The sequence below is a fragment of the Daphnia magna genome, linkage group LG4 (assembly GCF_020631705.1).
Source record: "Daphnia magna isolate NIES linkage group LG4, ASM2063170v1.1, whole genome shotgun sequence".
In the NCBI taxonomy this organism is placed as follows: domain Eukaryota; kingdom Metazoa; phylum Arthropoda; class Branchiopoda; order Diplostraca; family Daphniidae; genus Daphnia; species Daphnia magna.
This window is the reverse complement of record NC_059185.1, coordinates 11,311,237-11,325,234: the sequence shown is the minus strand read 5'-3', so window position 1 is coordinate 11,325,234 and position 13,998 is coordinate 11,311,237. Positions and strand designations below refer to the sequence as shown.

Below are 13,998 nucleotides of genomic sequence, written 5' to 3'. Positions count from 1 at the left end.
AAAATAACCATGAATTTCGGATAGAAAAGGTAGTAGATGACAAGTGCACCATGATAAATAAAGGAAATGTATTGAAAGTTAAATGTCAATGTCCACTTATGCACTATGCCTAATATATAGCTAATAGCCCATTACTCTAAAATATGGCTAATAGCTAAAAGGAACTGTACGATTACGAAAGAAGTTTGGGGCCCAGTAACTAACGAGACTTGCAGCTGTACAATTTCTTTAGTTTTTGAAGGTCCAGCTGTTAGGGGTTGACATGTTAGATAAATATAAATTTACTTTTTTAGTGGATCAAATGAAAGTATGAAACCATACGTAAAACTAAATCATACCGTACTAAATCCCTTTCGTTGCCCCAAAACAGGACTTCCAATAAGTGCTTTAATGACCGGAATACGGCGGTCTACTGCGAAAGCTCTCGCTGGATAATGCATCACTGAGCCTGAAGGAGCGAAAAAGGTAACTTTTTTCGTTGCCACTACGAGTGTTTGTAAGAGTAACCTAACGATTAATTTCATACCGTAATCGTAAGCAAGTCCAAGGGTAGTGACCTGGGTTGTCGACATCTTGTTAAAATTTCCTCTGTATTCTACATATGCAAAATACTAATGGTATTCACAATAAGCAAAGAACTATAGGAAGCAATATGAACTTACCTTGCCTAACGTTATTCAAATTGATGGAAACGTACTTGTCACGATCGGGACGCATGTGTTCGTGCCAGAATCCGGCTGTGTGCATAAGTTCGTGGACAACTACTCCTGGTGCCCAGCTGGCAATGCATCCATCATCCAGGCTTACATCTTGGGCCCCGCCTATGCGGCCGACGTAGCTCCAACAACTTTTTACGAAAACAGACGTTGTCGTATTGTGCTTGTACCAAAAATAAAAAAATAACAAGATACCCTTGGCCGCTTTTTCGGATCCTGATGTAGTTGGCTTGAGTTGTTCGTGGAACAAAACGAAGGCAAGTTTTGTTTTGATAGATGTTCATAACTGAAGCAATAACTTTCCGCTGCGTGGATGCTGAATGGAAAATGATCGAGGTATAATAGAAGAAGAAACATAATCTTAATGCAAAAATTAAAATGTCTTTAATTTATTGTATACTGTAGCCTGACGAGATGACGTAAGGAATAGTCGCATTTGGCCAAAGACGAACCGTGCTCAGGATGGCATTTTTGCCCGAGCTGAGCATTACATCACCTTCGTGTAGCTCAGGATGTTGATTGTCCCATAGAATAGAGTCATCTAACTCCATTTCTTAAATTTAAAACAATTATTATTACTCATTAACTAAACAGATTGGTATTAAAAAGACTTTTCCATGGACTTGTAGAAATGGAACTGATTTTTGAAAACATTTCAAAACAGTCGCATTTCTGCAATCCTGATTGATTGAAATAGGAACAAAAAGTAATCTTGCATATATTACCACCAGTTTTGCTGGATATATCACTGTGAAATTCCTCTTCAGTCAGTGGATCCCCAGCTTCGAAATTGTCGTGCAAGAGAGGAGGGCGCGGCGGGCGTATCGGATAGTAATCACTGGCCAAAGATGGCATCCCGGAAACAAATCCACCGCCAATGATTACCGCACAAATAACCATTGGTATAACGTATTGTATCAGCAATTTGTGCGCCATTTTCAAAACTAGATCTACTGCAATAACTTAAAATTGATACTAAGAGGTAGAATTCAAGCATTATCTCTAAGCAGAAAGATCAACTTACCTTTAATATTCAGGTGGAAAGAAGCCAGCCCTCGACCAAGAACCACTTAACAAGCAAAGTAAGCTGCTCTGTAATTTTTCTAGCTCCACAATTTATATAATTTACTTGAGCTCTAGACCAGACGTGAAGCTAATAGAGATTCAGGTGGTTTTTATTTACATGTCGCTCCAATTTAATCAGTTCCAACTGAGGCAATTGACACCGTGCAAATAGGATTATTTGTATTGGCATTGACGACAGTACAGCTTTCGTTATTGATTCTATCCAGCTGTTATCATATCTGTTAACATGCGCAACAGTAATTATTGGTTACCGTGAAGCCAATGTAAAAAAAATCCTCTCCAGACAAGATTGAACTGTTCTGCGTATGGCGGACAACAGATTAACTAGATTGCTGAGTTTTAACGAACAGGTTTTTACATAAAAGAGAAATAATTTCCTTAATTCCAAATTTGTGCAAAACATATCGCTATATTAACTCATACTTTTAAATAATAGAATGCCAGTTTTAGATGAATATGGACGAGGTCTACCTCCAAACATACATGCACAATTATTTAAAAGCATCCAACTCTTTTTCGCTTCGACTCGTTAACAAACATGTGCCCAAAAAACGTTGATGTGTATTTCAGATTACACTAAATTGAAACCCATCACCAAATTTGAAAATATTTTCACTCAGCGTACGACATGCATGTAACGCGTGAGCTAATCATAGATTGTAGAAATCTGTTCAGAAATGGAAATCGTTTTTCATTTGTTTGTTTTTTTTCAGGAATTTTTAAAATGCCGATCAACAACCAGATGATTGGCAGTTGTATAATTTGTTTAGTTTTTGAACGTCCAACTGTTATTAAAATTGAAAAATAATTACGGACCTTAACTGATGCAAGGATAAAAATAATTTGCATACCGTGCTAAATCCTGCTCTTTGTCCTATAACAGGAGTGCCAATCAAAGCTGTGATGACAGGAACGTTACTATCAATGGCAAACGCTCCCCTCGGATAGTGCATTACAGATCCTGAATGTAACGTATGCCTTAAAAAATCCTGTTATACCCGACAAACTAAAATTATATTACCGTAATCGTAAGACAGTCCGAGGGTAGTGACCTGAGTTGTCGAAAGCTTGTTGAAATTTCCTCGGTATCCTACAATATCAAACGAATTATCATTTCAATAAAAACCTCGAGATTTCTACAAATTTTTAATAATGGGAATCTAATTAAAACAAGCCACTATATTAAATGAAATAGCTTACGTTCAAGAACATTATTCAAATTGATTGAAACGTAGGTATCACGATCTGGACGCATATGTTCGTGCCAGAATCCGGCCGTGTGCATAAGTTCGTGCAAAACAACCCCAGGTGCCCAACTAACCACACATCCATCATCCAGGCTCACACCTTGGGCGCCATTGTTGATCAAACCCACGTAGCTCCAGCATCTTAGCAATCCCAATAAAAAATGAACATCATTAAAAATCAGTTGTTCATCTAAAAGGATTCTTTAGAAAACATACCCTTGTCCACTCTTGAAAATTGAGATGTAGTTTCTTTCGGTAGTTCGTGGAACGAAGCGGATGCACGTCTTATTGTGATAGGTACTCATACCAGACGCGATGATTTGTCGTTGCAGAGCCGCTTTTTGTGGAAAAAAAGAAGATAACAATCATCGAACGAATTAAGTTACTAAAATTCCATTGATTGGTATGCTTACAATAATCCGCTGAGATGACGTAAGGAATGACTTTATTTGGCCAAAGAGCATTCTGGTTCAGGATTGCATTTTTACTTCCCGGTAGCATAATGTCACCCTCAAGCAGCTCAGGATGTTGTTTATCCCAAGGAATAAATTCATCTTCCCCCATTTCTCGATTTCAAAAATTACGTTAAAACAACAAGACACAGGAACGACTAAATTTTAAAAATGTTGCATATTTACCACGATCTAGACTGGAAAACCCGCTTTGAAATTCTTCTTCAGTTAGTGGTTCACCAGCTACGAAATCCTTCAACTAAAATTAACATTAAAAAATATTACTATTAACACGAATATCTTAACTAGTGAGCTATAAAGTTCTCACCCAATTGTCGGTATTGTGAGTTAAGACAGGCGTCGCTGTAATTGCTGCCATCACCGACGCCATTAATACCATTATGAACATGAATTTCATTTTTGCTAAAAAAAAAATTATAACAAGATTTTCATAAAAAGTTTTAATTCAATAAGAAAAGAAGTAGACCTACCTTAATTGTCTACCAGTTTCCACTCAGCCAAGTTCTCACGAAACTACACAAACCTATCTGATTTCAGCTTACTTATTTATAAGCAAGGCTTTTGAACATGATCGGCTCTAATCGAGTCAACATGAACACGGTTCAGCAGATGCCAATTGCGCCTGGCTCGGAAATTAGGTAGTCCAAACAGACAGTGTCAACATAGTTCGAACTCATTTGGGATTATAATCATACAGTAGACATGTTTTTTACCTCAACCAGCTGCTTTCTGCACTACGTAACCTCGAGCGCAAGTGCGTTTGGTACTACTGTCCAAAACTCTCCTATTTATTAGCGCAGAAAGTCAAAAGTAAAACCTAGATTCTCTTAAGCTGGAATAAAATAAGCTTGTTACAAAATCCTTAAAGAAAAGAAAATTTATCCGCGTACCATTAGGAAATTTATTAGCCAATTTCCCAACAATTCGAGCGTGAAAACTAAATCCTAAGAACGCATCGCATCGTTGCATCATCGTTTATCCAATAGATTCCACACAGCTGCACATATGGAGGGGAGGAGCCATACGTTACAAATACGGCAACTTTCCTAATTGTTCGAAAAGTTCGACGAGCGATTGTAGATCCGGGATATTTCTAAAAATAACTGGAAATCCAATTAATTGCCGGACTAAAGACGAAATCAAATTTTGAAGATCGTAGCGATTAAAATGTAGAGATTAATTACCATACCGTATTGTAGTATATTATGCTGATAACCTTCACAAACATTCATGTTATATGACAAACGCAGAAGCGTTCGCTTATTCGTAAAAGACGAACACATTTAAACAACACGGACGTAAGCAGTCCATGATTCAATGTTGCACATGTTAACGCCTCGCTTAATCAAAAAGTAGCCCGACAGACCCCAACCAGTACCCCAAGAATTACGGACAATCCAGTAAGGAGTAGCGGGAGTAGTAGAAGTGGCTGTAGTTGTACCGTAACCAACGACAGTGATGGCGTGATGGATATCGTTCTCGTCAGCAACGATGCAAGCGGGGTCGCTATACACTCCAGAACTTTGTAACACAAAAGAATTAGCATAACCAGACAATGAAACCTTTGTTTCTCTCGTCATACGCATAACTGTAGAAGGAATCCAGGATCTTAATGGCACTGGGAAGTGGTCCTTCAGATTGTAGAAAATTCATGGACACAGTTGCATTGGGATAGGGCATAGTCCAGTCGAAAGCCGTAACTTTAGTGGCCACTGCAGTGCTGTCAAACTTGCAAGTAGTGCCTGTCTACGATTATCAAATTATTAAAAGTGAAAAAAGTTATTTTTTAAGTTTTATGTAAATATTAAAAACTTAAAGTTGCATTACAAGCCCAGTAGATCCAGAGGTGTAACTGTATGCAGAACTTTTCATAATCCCCCCCTTTTCCTTAATGTACTGCCAGGCGTTCGTGTACATTCCCCCATTGCAGCCCCCATCGTAAGTATCACAGTCCACCAACATTTGCTCGCTAAAATGTTTACACCAGTGAATTAGCTAAACACGAAAAAAAAACAAGAAAAGGACATGACACCTGAATGAGACGGCTGTGCCAGTTTTCTTGCATGTGTTGAATTCAATAGGCACCACTGCGGCAAACGACCAACAACTGCCGCATTGTCCTTCAATTCAAATTAAAAATTTAATAACTCCTTTAAATTATTAATAATTAATTACCTTGATCCTTGACTGCCTGCATGCACTTGTCGGTACGGTAGTCAATCTAACCAATCCAAAAAAATACATACATTAAAAGTTCATCTAGTTTACCATTTTATGTATGAAATCATACGGAAGTTGGCAGTTGGCGATCCATAACGGGGTAATATCCACCAACAGACCTCTCGCGGCGAATAGTTGGTTTGACTCCGAGAATATTCAGTTTCTCTTCTTCAGACTGGAACAGAGGAAAGGATTCAAGGATTAATGACCCATTTTTATTATAATTGAAAACTTCAAGACTAAACTTACCATATCAGAGAATTTGTTATGTGCCATCTGCCATTCCTTGTTTTCGCGGTTATGTTTATCGATGACCCTGTCCCTAGCGAGAAAATTCTGTTTTCTAATAGCATCTTCCTGCGGCGAGTGAGCCTTGCCAAATTGGAACTAGTTGGAAAAACCCAAAATCAACTTATCACCGTATTTTGTTGCAGTGATCATTTCAAATTACCTTGTAAAAGTTCCAGGCATCCTCGTCACGGTCAGCCATGGCCACAGCCATAGTCAGCAGGATAATGGTGGAAAGAAGTTTCATCTTTTCTTCGCCATTTTTTTGTGTCAATTAAAAAAGAAAATTAAAAGTTGATACCGATCATCAAAGCTAGGAAAGAATGGGCTTACCGTGGAAGAAGATCTACCCAGCGGATGATGTGAGCCTATGATTGCCATCACGCTCCTTATAAACAGTTTAGTTCTATACCCACAGAGCATAGGGAATAGCATGCACGTGTTTAAACAGAACACTCGTTTACGTGGTTTTCATACTGGCGACTTTGCTCGAAGTTCAACGAAAACGAATGTTCTTTATATGAACTGCCAGCTGTTCTGTGGATTTAAAAACTCGGGTACACCCCAACTACACCCCAACTACACCCCATTTACGAAAATGTCCCAGCAATCCCCCGTTTTGTCAACAAAGCGTCAGATACACAGTAAGTACCCGTCGACTCACATCTGTTAGGTGCAAACAAAAGTTGGTCAAAATTGTTTGGTACAACCAAAAGCAAACTGACTTAAATTAAGTCTCTACATGTTGCACCCAGTTTTTCATCAACATTAAGGTTCAAACCAGAATTACAGTAACCAAAACTTACCACTAGGAGAACTGCAATCTTCCGATTCTTAAATCTCTTAAATTCTTACAATTTTTTATATTCCATGAATCAAAAAGATTTAAATATGTGACAGCATAAGCATGAAGTAAATCTCATGAATTATACCACATAAAGTATACTTTATGGCATAAGTATTACAGTTTATAATAAAATTATAATTTAGAATAAAACTAGACTGGCCTGCGAAATCCCCAGCGTCTGATAGGCTTACCACCAGTGAAACCGTACAATCCAGAAGCCTTGCAATAGAAACGGTTTAATTTCTTGACGTCCAGCTGTTGATAAACCAAAAACTTATGAAAAACCCTTCCCATACAAATCGTAAGATATAAATTCTTTCCATCAACATCCAAATTGTGGCTTGTCATTGAGTAAGATGAACTTACCGCGCTTAAAGTTTTTCGTTGACCTAAAACAGGTTTCCCATGTAGCGGTTGAATGACTGGAATAGTAGGATCCTTGGCAAAAGCGTCCGACGGATAATGCATCAACGATCCTAAAGAAGAAAATTTTTGTTTAAATTAATTCTGTCCAATACACTACTGCACAAAGGTGTGACTTTAATATGAGATGCAACCCACGATCAACTTACCATAGTCATAAGAAAATCTTGCGGTTTTCAGCTCCCACATCTTGACCTTTTTAAAGTAATCTCTATTTTCTACACGAAGAAGAGATGATCATTAGTTGCTCTAGAAATGTCAACTAAATGTTTACTTTATATAATTAAACACGTACTCAGTTCAATGTTATCGAAATTGATTGATACATATTTGTCCCGATCTGGACGTTGATGTTCGTGATAGAACCCAAGTACATGCATCAATTCATGCATGACAAGTCCAGGTCTAGAATACAAAACGCAATGATCGTCCAAGCTCACTTTTTGCCTACCGCCAATCATTCCCACATCACCCCAGCACCTTGATTAAGAACTCTTGTTTAGACATGTTTAGAAAAAAATTTTTCTTTAAAAGTTAAGTACCCCTGGCCAGTCTTCGAGATCCTGACGTAGTTTCTCTCAGTAGTTCGGGCAACAAAACGGATGCAGGTGTGCGTGTGGTAGGCTTTTATAGCTGAAGCGATAATTTCTCGCTGTCTGGGTGCTAATTTAAATCAAACTTTGAAATAATTTATAGTAACAATTGCAAGACAAGTACTCACTATAAGATGCTGATATAACGTAAGGAATCTGGGCGTTTGGCCAACGATGCGACGAGGTAAGAAGAAGATTTTTACGACCCATTAGCGTAATATCATTGCCACATTGAACGTGCTGTCCATCCCGTACGCTAACTTCGTTTAGCTCACAGTCTTAAAACAAAGATTTCGATTACAAGTCTGGAATTAATTAATATCTTTTCTTAACTTTACCCTCCTTTCCTACACTTGATGACTCAAATTCCTCTTCAGTAAACGGTTTCCCAGTTTCAAAATCGTCCTATAAGGGCCAGACAGGCAATAAAGTTTATAACCAGTTCGTCACACGGTTATATATAGACGCCAAATACTTTTCAAACAACACTTACCTGAACGTCGATTTCCGTAGTGTTCTTAGACGTATATTTTGCTGGGAATAACGAAACGAATCCAAGTCGAACAGAAGCCATTGCAGAAACAGCCAAAACTTTAAACAATGTCACAGCCATCATGTTACTCGTTATTTTTACATATAGCCTACACAGTAACAATCTTTAAACATTTAATAACAGAGAAACATAAGGTTATTTAGTTGTAACATACCTATCTCTTCTAAGTGTAGAAGCTTCCTCAAGCTGTTAGATTTTTGCGCTGTGAATTCGAGCCGTTGTTTCCACCGAATTCTAGAATTGAACTGCTCTAAGTTAGACCAAGCTTTCCAGATAAAGTGTCTTAAAAGCAGCAAAAAAAAATTAAAATCTAAATGTGTTACGCACCATCCATTTTTAGTTGTTTCGTCGGCATAGAAAACTAGCCAACTTGTTTCATCGAAAACTCTTGGTGTACCCAAAGAATGGTACACTATTACAAGCAGTGGGTTTCGGAGATATTAGGATTACTCATTACTTTCCCCGTGAAGTGGAACAGAAGAATAAATGTCAGGCATTAACAAAACGGGAAAAGTGACTAATCACTCTGTTCCGGTTTCGATGGTTCGTAAGAAACGTACTGTAGAGGAAAAAACAATTGGGTTAACCACTTAATTATCTGGAAAAAGAACAAATGACATCTAATTTATCTGGCTCTTCACTGCAACAAGGACACATAAAAAAAAATGCTTCTAAGATATGCAATTCATTGTAAGTGGGGACGATTCGAATAAATAATAACATTTACTTGGAAGGAAAATAGGCTAATGTTTTAAGCAGCAGAGCGTTAATGAATTTTAAAAGAAACACTATAATCAATATGCCTATAGGAAAGAATACACAGTTTCTTTTGCATTACATTAAAAACATCTAAGAACAGTTACTAACATCGTTCGGAATAAATTGATCAAGATAAACCGTGAAAGATGTAATGTCAAATCGTCCATGGCGAGCACGACCGAAATGCACCCGCCATTATTATTCCTAAGAACTGAACATTCACACATAGCAAAGGCTCAAAGACTGATCAATTTCGTGAAGTTTTTCCCCAATATAAGCCCTAGGTCAACGATTCAACAGGGAACCAATCGTTGACGAAAGGAGAAAGGGATCGAAAACAGTGACCTTTTTTACGTAATTTTCTTACCATAACTCCACATTTTGGTTATCGAAAATGAAAAAATTACAAGGTCAGATCAGAAAGAAGACAGGGATAGGTATTTGTAGCATTTAAAAAATAGAACAGATATAACTTTTTAATGATAAAAGTATAGGAACATTAAATATCTTAACGAATTCAATCGCGTTACCCAAACTTCAACACTTGAAAAATGATTTGCCACAGCAGACGATTAATTCGGAGAATTACAGTACACGCTGTTCAATTTCACAATATCCACCTTTGAACAATTGACCAAAATTTTGAAATTTAATATTTAAATTCAAGCTTGCAAATTGATGCCACGTACCGGGCTAAATGCTTTCCGGTTTGCTATAAATGGTGGTCCTTGGAGCCGTGTAATAACTCGAATTCTAGGATCTTTGGCAAAGGCATTCGAAGGGTAATGCATAACAGAACCTACAAATTTGGAGAAAAACTTTAACAGTTCTGTTGACTTGTTTTGCTTTTATTTCCCAAGACTTGAAAAGTACAACTATACCGTAGTCGTAGGAATATCTGACGGTTAATAAATCCCACCTGTTCATCTTTTGAAAGTAACCTCTGTTTTCTAAAGAATATTAGTCAACCAAAAATGAAATGCTTACAACAAAAATGATAAGTGATATGATAATTGATAAAGGATTTTTACTTGGTTCAACATTTTTGAAATTGATGAACACGTAATTGTCACGATCTGGCCGCTGATGTTCGTGATAGAATCCGAGCGTGTGCATCAACTCGTGAATGATGAGTCCTGGTATAGTTCTTAAAATGCATCGGTCGTCCAAACTCACAGTTTGTCTTTGTCCAATCTTTCCCACGTCACTCCAGCAACTGGTTATAACAACGTCAAATCCACTAATTCAATTTTTATTAAAATTTATTATACCCTTGTCCAGTCTTTGTGATTCTGATGTAATTCTTCTCGGTGGTTCGACGGATAAACCGAATACACGTATTGTTATGAAAAGCATTGATGGCTGACGCAATTATTTCACGTTGTCTCGGTGCTTTTTTCGAAATGTAAAACATTGTAAAATAATGTGCCAAATTTGTTTTCGAAACAAGAAAAGCGTATATATACTGTAACTTGATGATATTACGTAAGGAATTGTCGCATCCAGCCAACGTTCCCCGGAAGTCAAGATACCATGTTTACGCCCCGTTAGCATAATATCACCACCGAACAGTTCGGGATCTTGTTTATCCCATGCAATAGACTCTTCTGTTTCATGGTCTAAACCTGAAACATATAATGATCTGTCAATCCACTATAGAACTGTGAGAAAATAACGACATTTATCCTTCACCGTCAGCTTCAACTTTGTTGAAAATGTCGCTATTGAATTCTTCATCGGTGAGGGGTTCTCCCATTTCAAAATCGTCGGTCTAAGGGTGTCATCCATCACAAGAATTGTTATTTGCTCCCAGAGAAATTAAACAAAACAAAGAGTAATTCTTACTTTATCATCATTACTGTCTGAAATAGGCTGGGCCGTGACGTATTTAAGGCGAATGCAGACGACAAAGGCCATAACTTTGATTAAAGCTTGTGTCATCATTTTCTATAAATTATTATTATTGTTTTACAAGTATATATTATTTAACGTCTGTTAAGGAGATAGGCTTACCTAGAAAGACAGCAAATGTGTCTATTGGATTCCGGTTCACAAAACGTATGACAAACACCACGAATAAGATCCAGTGCTGTTCGCATCCAGTTCCCAGTTTGAAATGCCTCACGTTCTCATTTATCTAGTCCTTTAAGAACTAGCTGTAAACTTAATCAGCCTATTGGATTTTTCCTCAATGAAGACTTTTTAACTTGAGACCGAGGCGTGATTTCCCCGCAAAACACGTCGAAGACAAAGTAGGACAAAACTATAAATGCGATTTTACAACAGAGAAAGTACTGCAAATTGGAGAAAATACGCTATGATCAAACTATCTTTTCGGGGATACAGGGAATGGAGAAAGCAAAACGGCGACATCTTTCTGAGAATCGCTTTTGCAGAAAACAATCGCAAATTTTCAAGCAGTTAACTGTATAATTTTCGGCACATAAATACAGAAAATAAGTTAGAAATAAATAGAAAGTTATGATTAGAATGAAATGCCAGAAACCGTCTAGTAGTACTACGTAAAAAGCAACACAGAAAACCAGAAATGATGTATCTAAGGAAAAATAATCAATGCTTTAAGCAGCTCTGACGAAAGCAGTCCAAGACTCAATGTTGCACATGTTGACTCCTCGCCTGATGAAAAAATAACCTCCATTACCCCAACCAGTACTCCAGGAATTGCGAACAATCCAGTAAGGAATAGCAGGCGAGGTGGTCGTGGACGGTACGGTACCATAACCGACAATAACTACGGCGTGATTGACGTCATATTCATCAGAAACAATGCACGCAGGATCACTGTAGACTCCCGATCTATAAACATTAACAATAATTGTTCTTAACTCAATGTCACAGCGCTGTGTTTAACGGTAATCAATACATACGTGTAGTAAAAAAAGGAGTCGAGAACTTTAATGGCACTTGGAAGAGGTCCTTCCATTTGCAGGTAGCTCATGATAAGGGTGGCATTGGGGTAAGGTATTACCCAATTGTAATATCCTACTCGAGCGGCAACAGCATTGCTTCCTGATTTGCATGTGCCATTCTGAAATTATATAAAGCTTTAAAGCCGTTCTTGTGTGTTGATTTGTTTTTACAACTCACTGTTTGGGTAGTTCCCGAAACGTATGGGTACGATGTGCCATTCACGGCTCCGCCGTAATTCTCGAGATATTGCCAAGCTTGCGTGAAATCTCCACCGTTACAGCCAAAGTTGTAGGTGTCACAGTCGACCAACATTTGCTCGCTGTCGATTATTTTGCAGGTGAGATGATTGGACTTAAATGATTTTGATTTCCTTTATTTACCTTAGTGGACCACGGGCGCCGGTTTTCTTGCAATGGTTAAATTCGAGAGCCGTGATGGCTGCAAAAGCCCAACAACTTCCACACTCACCTGAGAATAGGTAAGAAATATAACATTTTAATTACTGTGGTAAGCTAAAGAGCTACCCACCTTGATCTTCCACAGGTTGGAGGCATCTATTGCTTCGGTAATCAATCTAAATGGATTTTTGAAAACAGATATAGATTAACTAAGACGAGGGTTTCATATTTCTGGAAATACTAACATATGTTGGAAGGGCACGTTCATTAACAGGGTAGATAGGCTCACTCGCCGATTTTACACGACGTTTCACCATTTTGGTTCCTCGAAGAACATTGGTTTCTTCTTCCGTCTTTAGATTTTTTATCAGGCCGCAAGTTAAACAACTAAACTAGTTCTTCAATTCAATTAATTCATCCTCACCATATCAGAGAATTTGTTGTGTCCCATTTCCCATTCTTTGTTGTCACGGTTGTGAGCTTCAATAACTTTCTGTCTTTTAATAAAATTCCGTTTTCTGTTGACATCCTCCTTCGACGAATGATTTTTATTGAATTTTTTCTACCAAGAAAAATATCGACAGAATTAATTGAATAAAACTTTTTTTTTATCTAGAACGAAAGCCTTACCTTGTAGGATTTCCACAAATCTTCTTCCTCCTTGCTAGCTACTGCTACAGCCACAATCACAAGAACAATAGCTAAATACAATTTCATCTTTGATGTTAACTTTTCAGAGACTGATCGACGAATGAATAAACGCTCTATAAATTCAGCTGCTTATAAAGGCTACTAGGTGTAAACCCACCATTCGTGACACCTTTTTGATTTTATATTCTAATGGTCCTATGGTGGTAGTCTCTGCAAAGATCCGATACTATAAAACCAAAGTATACGGGTAGTCCCCTGTAGAAATCAAACATTACAACCGTGCTCATTTTCGTAAAGAGTGCAGTAGGTGAACCAATAAAAACATTTAAATCTGCATTTTGACTTCAATCCACCAACAGTCCTGTTATTTCTTTTACAATTGATTATTTCAGGGAGTTTAAGGTAATCTAGAAAAGAAAAACCGATACAAAAGAGTCCTGCTTCTTTCTTAACTAAAAAGATGGTAACTTTCAAACAAAAATGTTTGCTACAATTGAATTTGAAATATTCGATTTCTCTGCTAAAAACCGAAACGCAAATTTGTGGAATCAAGTCAGAGTTCTTCGCACCTGTAAAGTACCATTGCGTGATCTGAAGATTTAGCAGGGATGTACCAGCACATTTGTGACACTGATTTGAATACCATAAAATGCAGTTGAGCGTACAAGTTTTACGTCCTTTACGGCGGAATCGATTGTTATGCTGGGTAATTTAAGTTAACGAGCCATTTGCGTGCTGGCACGTTTGCATTAATTACGAAAAGATGAAACAAGCCCAGATTGAACATTAGGAGTCTTGAACCACTCCTCTCAG

At 37.7% G+C, this 13,998-nt stretch overlaps 6 protein-coding genes and 1 long non-coding RNA gene across 13 annotated transcripts; 1 reads left to right on the top strand and 6 right to left on the bottom strand.

Annotated features, from left to right (window-relative positions):
• Nucleotides 1-49: 49 nt before the first annotated feature.
• LOC116920007 (hatching enzyme 1.2) lies at nt 50-1,882 on the bottom strand. Its single transcript, XM_032926068.2, has 8 exons — nt 1,741-1,882; nt 1,442-1,678; nt 1,117-1,269; nt 912-1,032; nt 663-847; nt 527-595; nt 339-448; nt 50-247 (listed from the first exon to the last, which is right to left on the bottom strand). The coding sequence occupies exons 2-8, from the start codon at nt 1,650-1,652 to the stop codon at nt 200-202; spliced, it is 897 nt and encodes a 298-aa protein (XP_032781959.2). The 5' UTR covers nt 1,653-1,678; nt 1,741-1,882; the 3' UTR covers nt 50-199.
• On the top strand, nt 371-892 carry LOC116920024. The gene is made up of 2 exons (XR_004392126.2): nt 371-465; nt 632-892. It is a non-coding gene; the product is annotated as an uncharacterized LOC116920024 (long non-coding RNA).
• A 461-nt stretch (nt 1,883-2,343) lies between the features above and the next one.
• On the bottom strand, nt 2,344-4,138 carry LOC116920009 (hatching enzyme 1.2). Its single transcript, XM_032926070.2, has 9 exons — nt 3,993-4,138; nt 3,830-3,924; nt 3,688-3,760; nt 3,463-3,615; nt 3,266-3,386; nt 3,003-3,190; nt 2,824-2,892; nt 2,654-2,763; nt 2,344-2,587 (listed from the first exon to the last, which is right to left on the bottom strand). Exons 2-9 carry the CDS (start codon nt 3,917-3,919, stop codon nt 2,534-2,536), a joined length of 858 nt encoding a protein of 285 aa, XP_032781961.2. The 5' UTR covers nt 3,920-3,924; nt 3,993-4,138; the 3' UTR covers nt 2,344-2,533.
• Nucleotides 4,139-4,702: 564 nt separating this feature from the next.
• Nucleotides 4,703-6,512, bottom strand: LOC116919996 (procathepsin L). Of its 2 annotated transcripts, none has more exons than XM_032926046.2 (9): nt 6,364-6,512; nt 6,194-6,277; nt 5,992-6,129; nt 5,813-5,917; nt 5,698-5,743; nt 5,555-5,642; nt 5,350-5,491; nt 5,105-5,268; nt 4,703-5,043 (listed from the first exon to the last, which is right to left on the bottom strand). In XM_032926046.2, exons 1-9 carry the CDS (start codon nt 6,463-6,465, stop codon nt 4,806-4,808), a joined length of 1,107 nt encoding a protein of 368 aa, XP_032781937.2. In that variant the 5' UTR covers nt 6,466-6,512; the 3' UTR covers nt 4,703-4,805. The 2 variants fall into 2 exon arrangements, with proteins under 2 accessions (XP_032781937.2, XP_032781938.2); XM_032926047.2 differs by having other exon boundaries at nt 6,194-6,282; nt 6,364-6,409.
• A 361-nt stretch (nt 6,513-6,873) lies between these two features.
• LOC116920005 (hatching enzyme 1.2) lies at nt 6,874-9,704 on the bottom strand. 6 transcript variants are annotated; one of them, XM_045172407.1, is made up of 11 exons: nt 9,573-9,704; nt 8,774-9,005; nt 8,601-8,691; nt 8,387-8,534; nt 8,232-8,298; nt 8,022-8,171; nt 7,843-7,963; nt 7,596-7,780; nt 7,450-7,518; nt 7,244-7,353; nt 6,874-7,132 (listed from the first exon to the last, which is right to left on the bottom strand). In XM_045172407.1, exons 4-11 carry the CDS (start codon nt 8,507-8,509, stop codon nt 7,028-7,030), a joined length of 930 nt encoding a protein of 309 aa, XP_045028342.1. In that variant the 5' UTR covers nt 8,510-8,534; nt 8,601-8,691; nt 8,774-9,005; nt 9,573-9,704; the 3' UTR covers nt 6,874-7,027. The 6 variants fall into 6 exon arrangements, with proteins under 6 accessions (XP_045028342.1, XP_032781952.2, XP_032781954.2 ...); XM_032926061.2 differs by lacking the exon at nt 9,573-9,704 and adding an exon at nt 9,285-9,414; XM_032926063.2 differs by lacking the exon at nt 9,573-9,704 and having other exon boundaries at nt 8,387-8,549; nt 8,774-8,916.
• Nucleotides 9,339-11,475, bottom strand: LOC116920008 (zinc metalloproteinase nas-8). Its single transcript, XM_032926069.2, has 9 exons — nt 11,219-11,475; nt 11,051-11,152; nt 10,898-10,976; nt 10,672-10,830; nt 10,477-10,597; nt 10,237-10,421; nt 10,087-10,155; nt 9,895-10,004; nt 9,339-9,825 (listed from the first exon to the last, which is right to left on the bottom strand). The coding sequence occupies exons 2-9, from the start codon at nt 11,147-11,149 to the stop codon at nt 9,778-9,780; spliced, it is 870 nt and encodes a 289-aa protein (XP_032781960.2). The 5' UTR covers nt 11,150-11,152; nt 11,219-11,475; the 3' UTR covers nt 9,339-9,777.
• A 140-nt stretch (nt 11,476-11,615) lies between these two features.
• LOC116919999 (ervatamin-B) lies at nt 11,616-13,400 on the bottom strand. The gene is made up of 8 exons (XM_032926049.2): nt 13,165-13,400; nt 12,959-13,096; nt 12,780-12,887; nt 12,665-12,710; nt 12,517-12,604; nt 12,314-12,455; nt 12,094-12,254; nt 11,616-12,022 (listed from the first exon to the last, which is right to left on the bottom strand). Exons 1-8 carry the CDS (start codon nt 13,249-13,251, stop codon nt 11,785-11,787), a joined length of 1,008 nt encoding a protein of 335 aa, XP_032781940.2. The 5' UTR covers nt 13,252-13,400; the 3' UTR covers nt 11,616-11,784.
• Between the last annotated feature and the right edge of the window lie 598 nt (nt 13,401-13,998).

Bases quoted from the DNA above. Each gene is read 5' to 3' on its own strand.
- LOC116920007 (XM_032926068.2), bottom strand. From the start codon at position 1,652: ATGGCGCACAAATTGCTGATACAATACGTTATACCAATGGTTATTTGT. The intron at 449-526 runs GTATGAAATTAA...TCGCTCCTTCAG, and splicing joins TGGACTTGCTTACGATTACG to GCTCAGTGATGCATTATCCA. The intron at 248-338 runs GTATGATTTAGT...AACCCCTAACAG, and splicing joins AACGAAAGGGATTTAGTACG to CTGGACCTTCAAAAACTAAA.
- LOC116920009 (XM_032926070.2), bottom strand. From the start codon at position 3,919: ATGAAATTCATGTTCATAATGGTATTAATGGCGTCGGTGATGGCAGCA. The intron at 3,387-3,462 runs GTAAGCATACCA...TTCCACAAAAAG, and splicing joins CGTCATCTCAGCGGATTATT to CGGCTCTGCAACGACAAATC. The intron at 2,588-2,653 runs GTATGCAAATTA...TTTTAATAACAG, and splicing joins AAAGAGCAGGATTTAGCACG to TTGGACGTTCAAAAACTAAA.
- LOC116919996 (XM_032926046.2), bottom strand. From the start codon at position 6,465: ATGCTATTCCCTATGCTCTGTGGGTATAGAACTAAACTGTTTATAAGG. The intron at 5,269-5,349 runs GTAATGCAACTT...TGATAATCGTAG, and splicing joins CCTCTGGATCTACTGGGCTT to ACAGGCACTACTTGCAAGTT. The intron at 5,044-5,104 runs GTATGACGAGAG...TGTGTTACAAAG, and splicing joins GATTCCTTCTACAGTTATGC to TTCTGGAGTGTATAGCGACC.
- LOC116920005 (XM_045172407.1), bottom strand. From the start codon at position 8,509: ATGATGGCTGTGACATTGTTTAAAGTTTTGGCTGTTTCTGCAATGGCT. The intron at 8,172-8,231 runs GTAAAGTTAAGA...CTTTGTTTTAAG, and splicing joins ATCAAGTGTAGGAAAGGAGG to ACTGTGAGCTAAACGAAGTT. The intron at 7,519-7,595 runs GTACGTGTTTAA...TTCTTCGTGTAG, and splicing joins TTTCGATAACATTGAACTGA to AAAATAGAGATTACTTTAAA.
- LOC116920008 (XM_032926069.2), bottom strand. From the start codon at position 11,149: ATGATGACACAAGCTTTAATCAAAGTTATGGCCTTTGTCGTCTGCATT. The intron at 10,598-10,671 runs GTATATATACGC...TTTCGAAAAAAG, and splicing joins CGTAATATCATCAAGTTACA to CACCGAGACAACGTGAAATA. The intron at 9,826-9,894 runs GTACGTGGCATC...AATTGTTCAAAG, and splicing joins ACCGGAAAGCATTTAGCCCG to GTGGATATTGTGAAATTGAA.
- LOC116919999 (XM_032926049.2), bottom strand. From the start codon at position 13,251: ATGAAATTGTATTTAGCTATTGTTCTTGTGATTGTGGCTGTAGCAGTA. The intron at 12,888-12,958 runs GTGAGGATGAAT...AAAAATCTAAAG, and splicing joins ACAACAAATTCTCTGATATG to ACGGAAGAAGAAACCAATGT. The intron at 12,605-12,664 runs GTGGGTAGCTCT...ACCTATTCTCAG, and splicing joins CCAACCTGTGGAAGATCAAG to GTGAGTGTGGAAGTTGTTGG.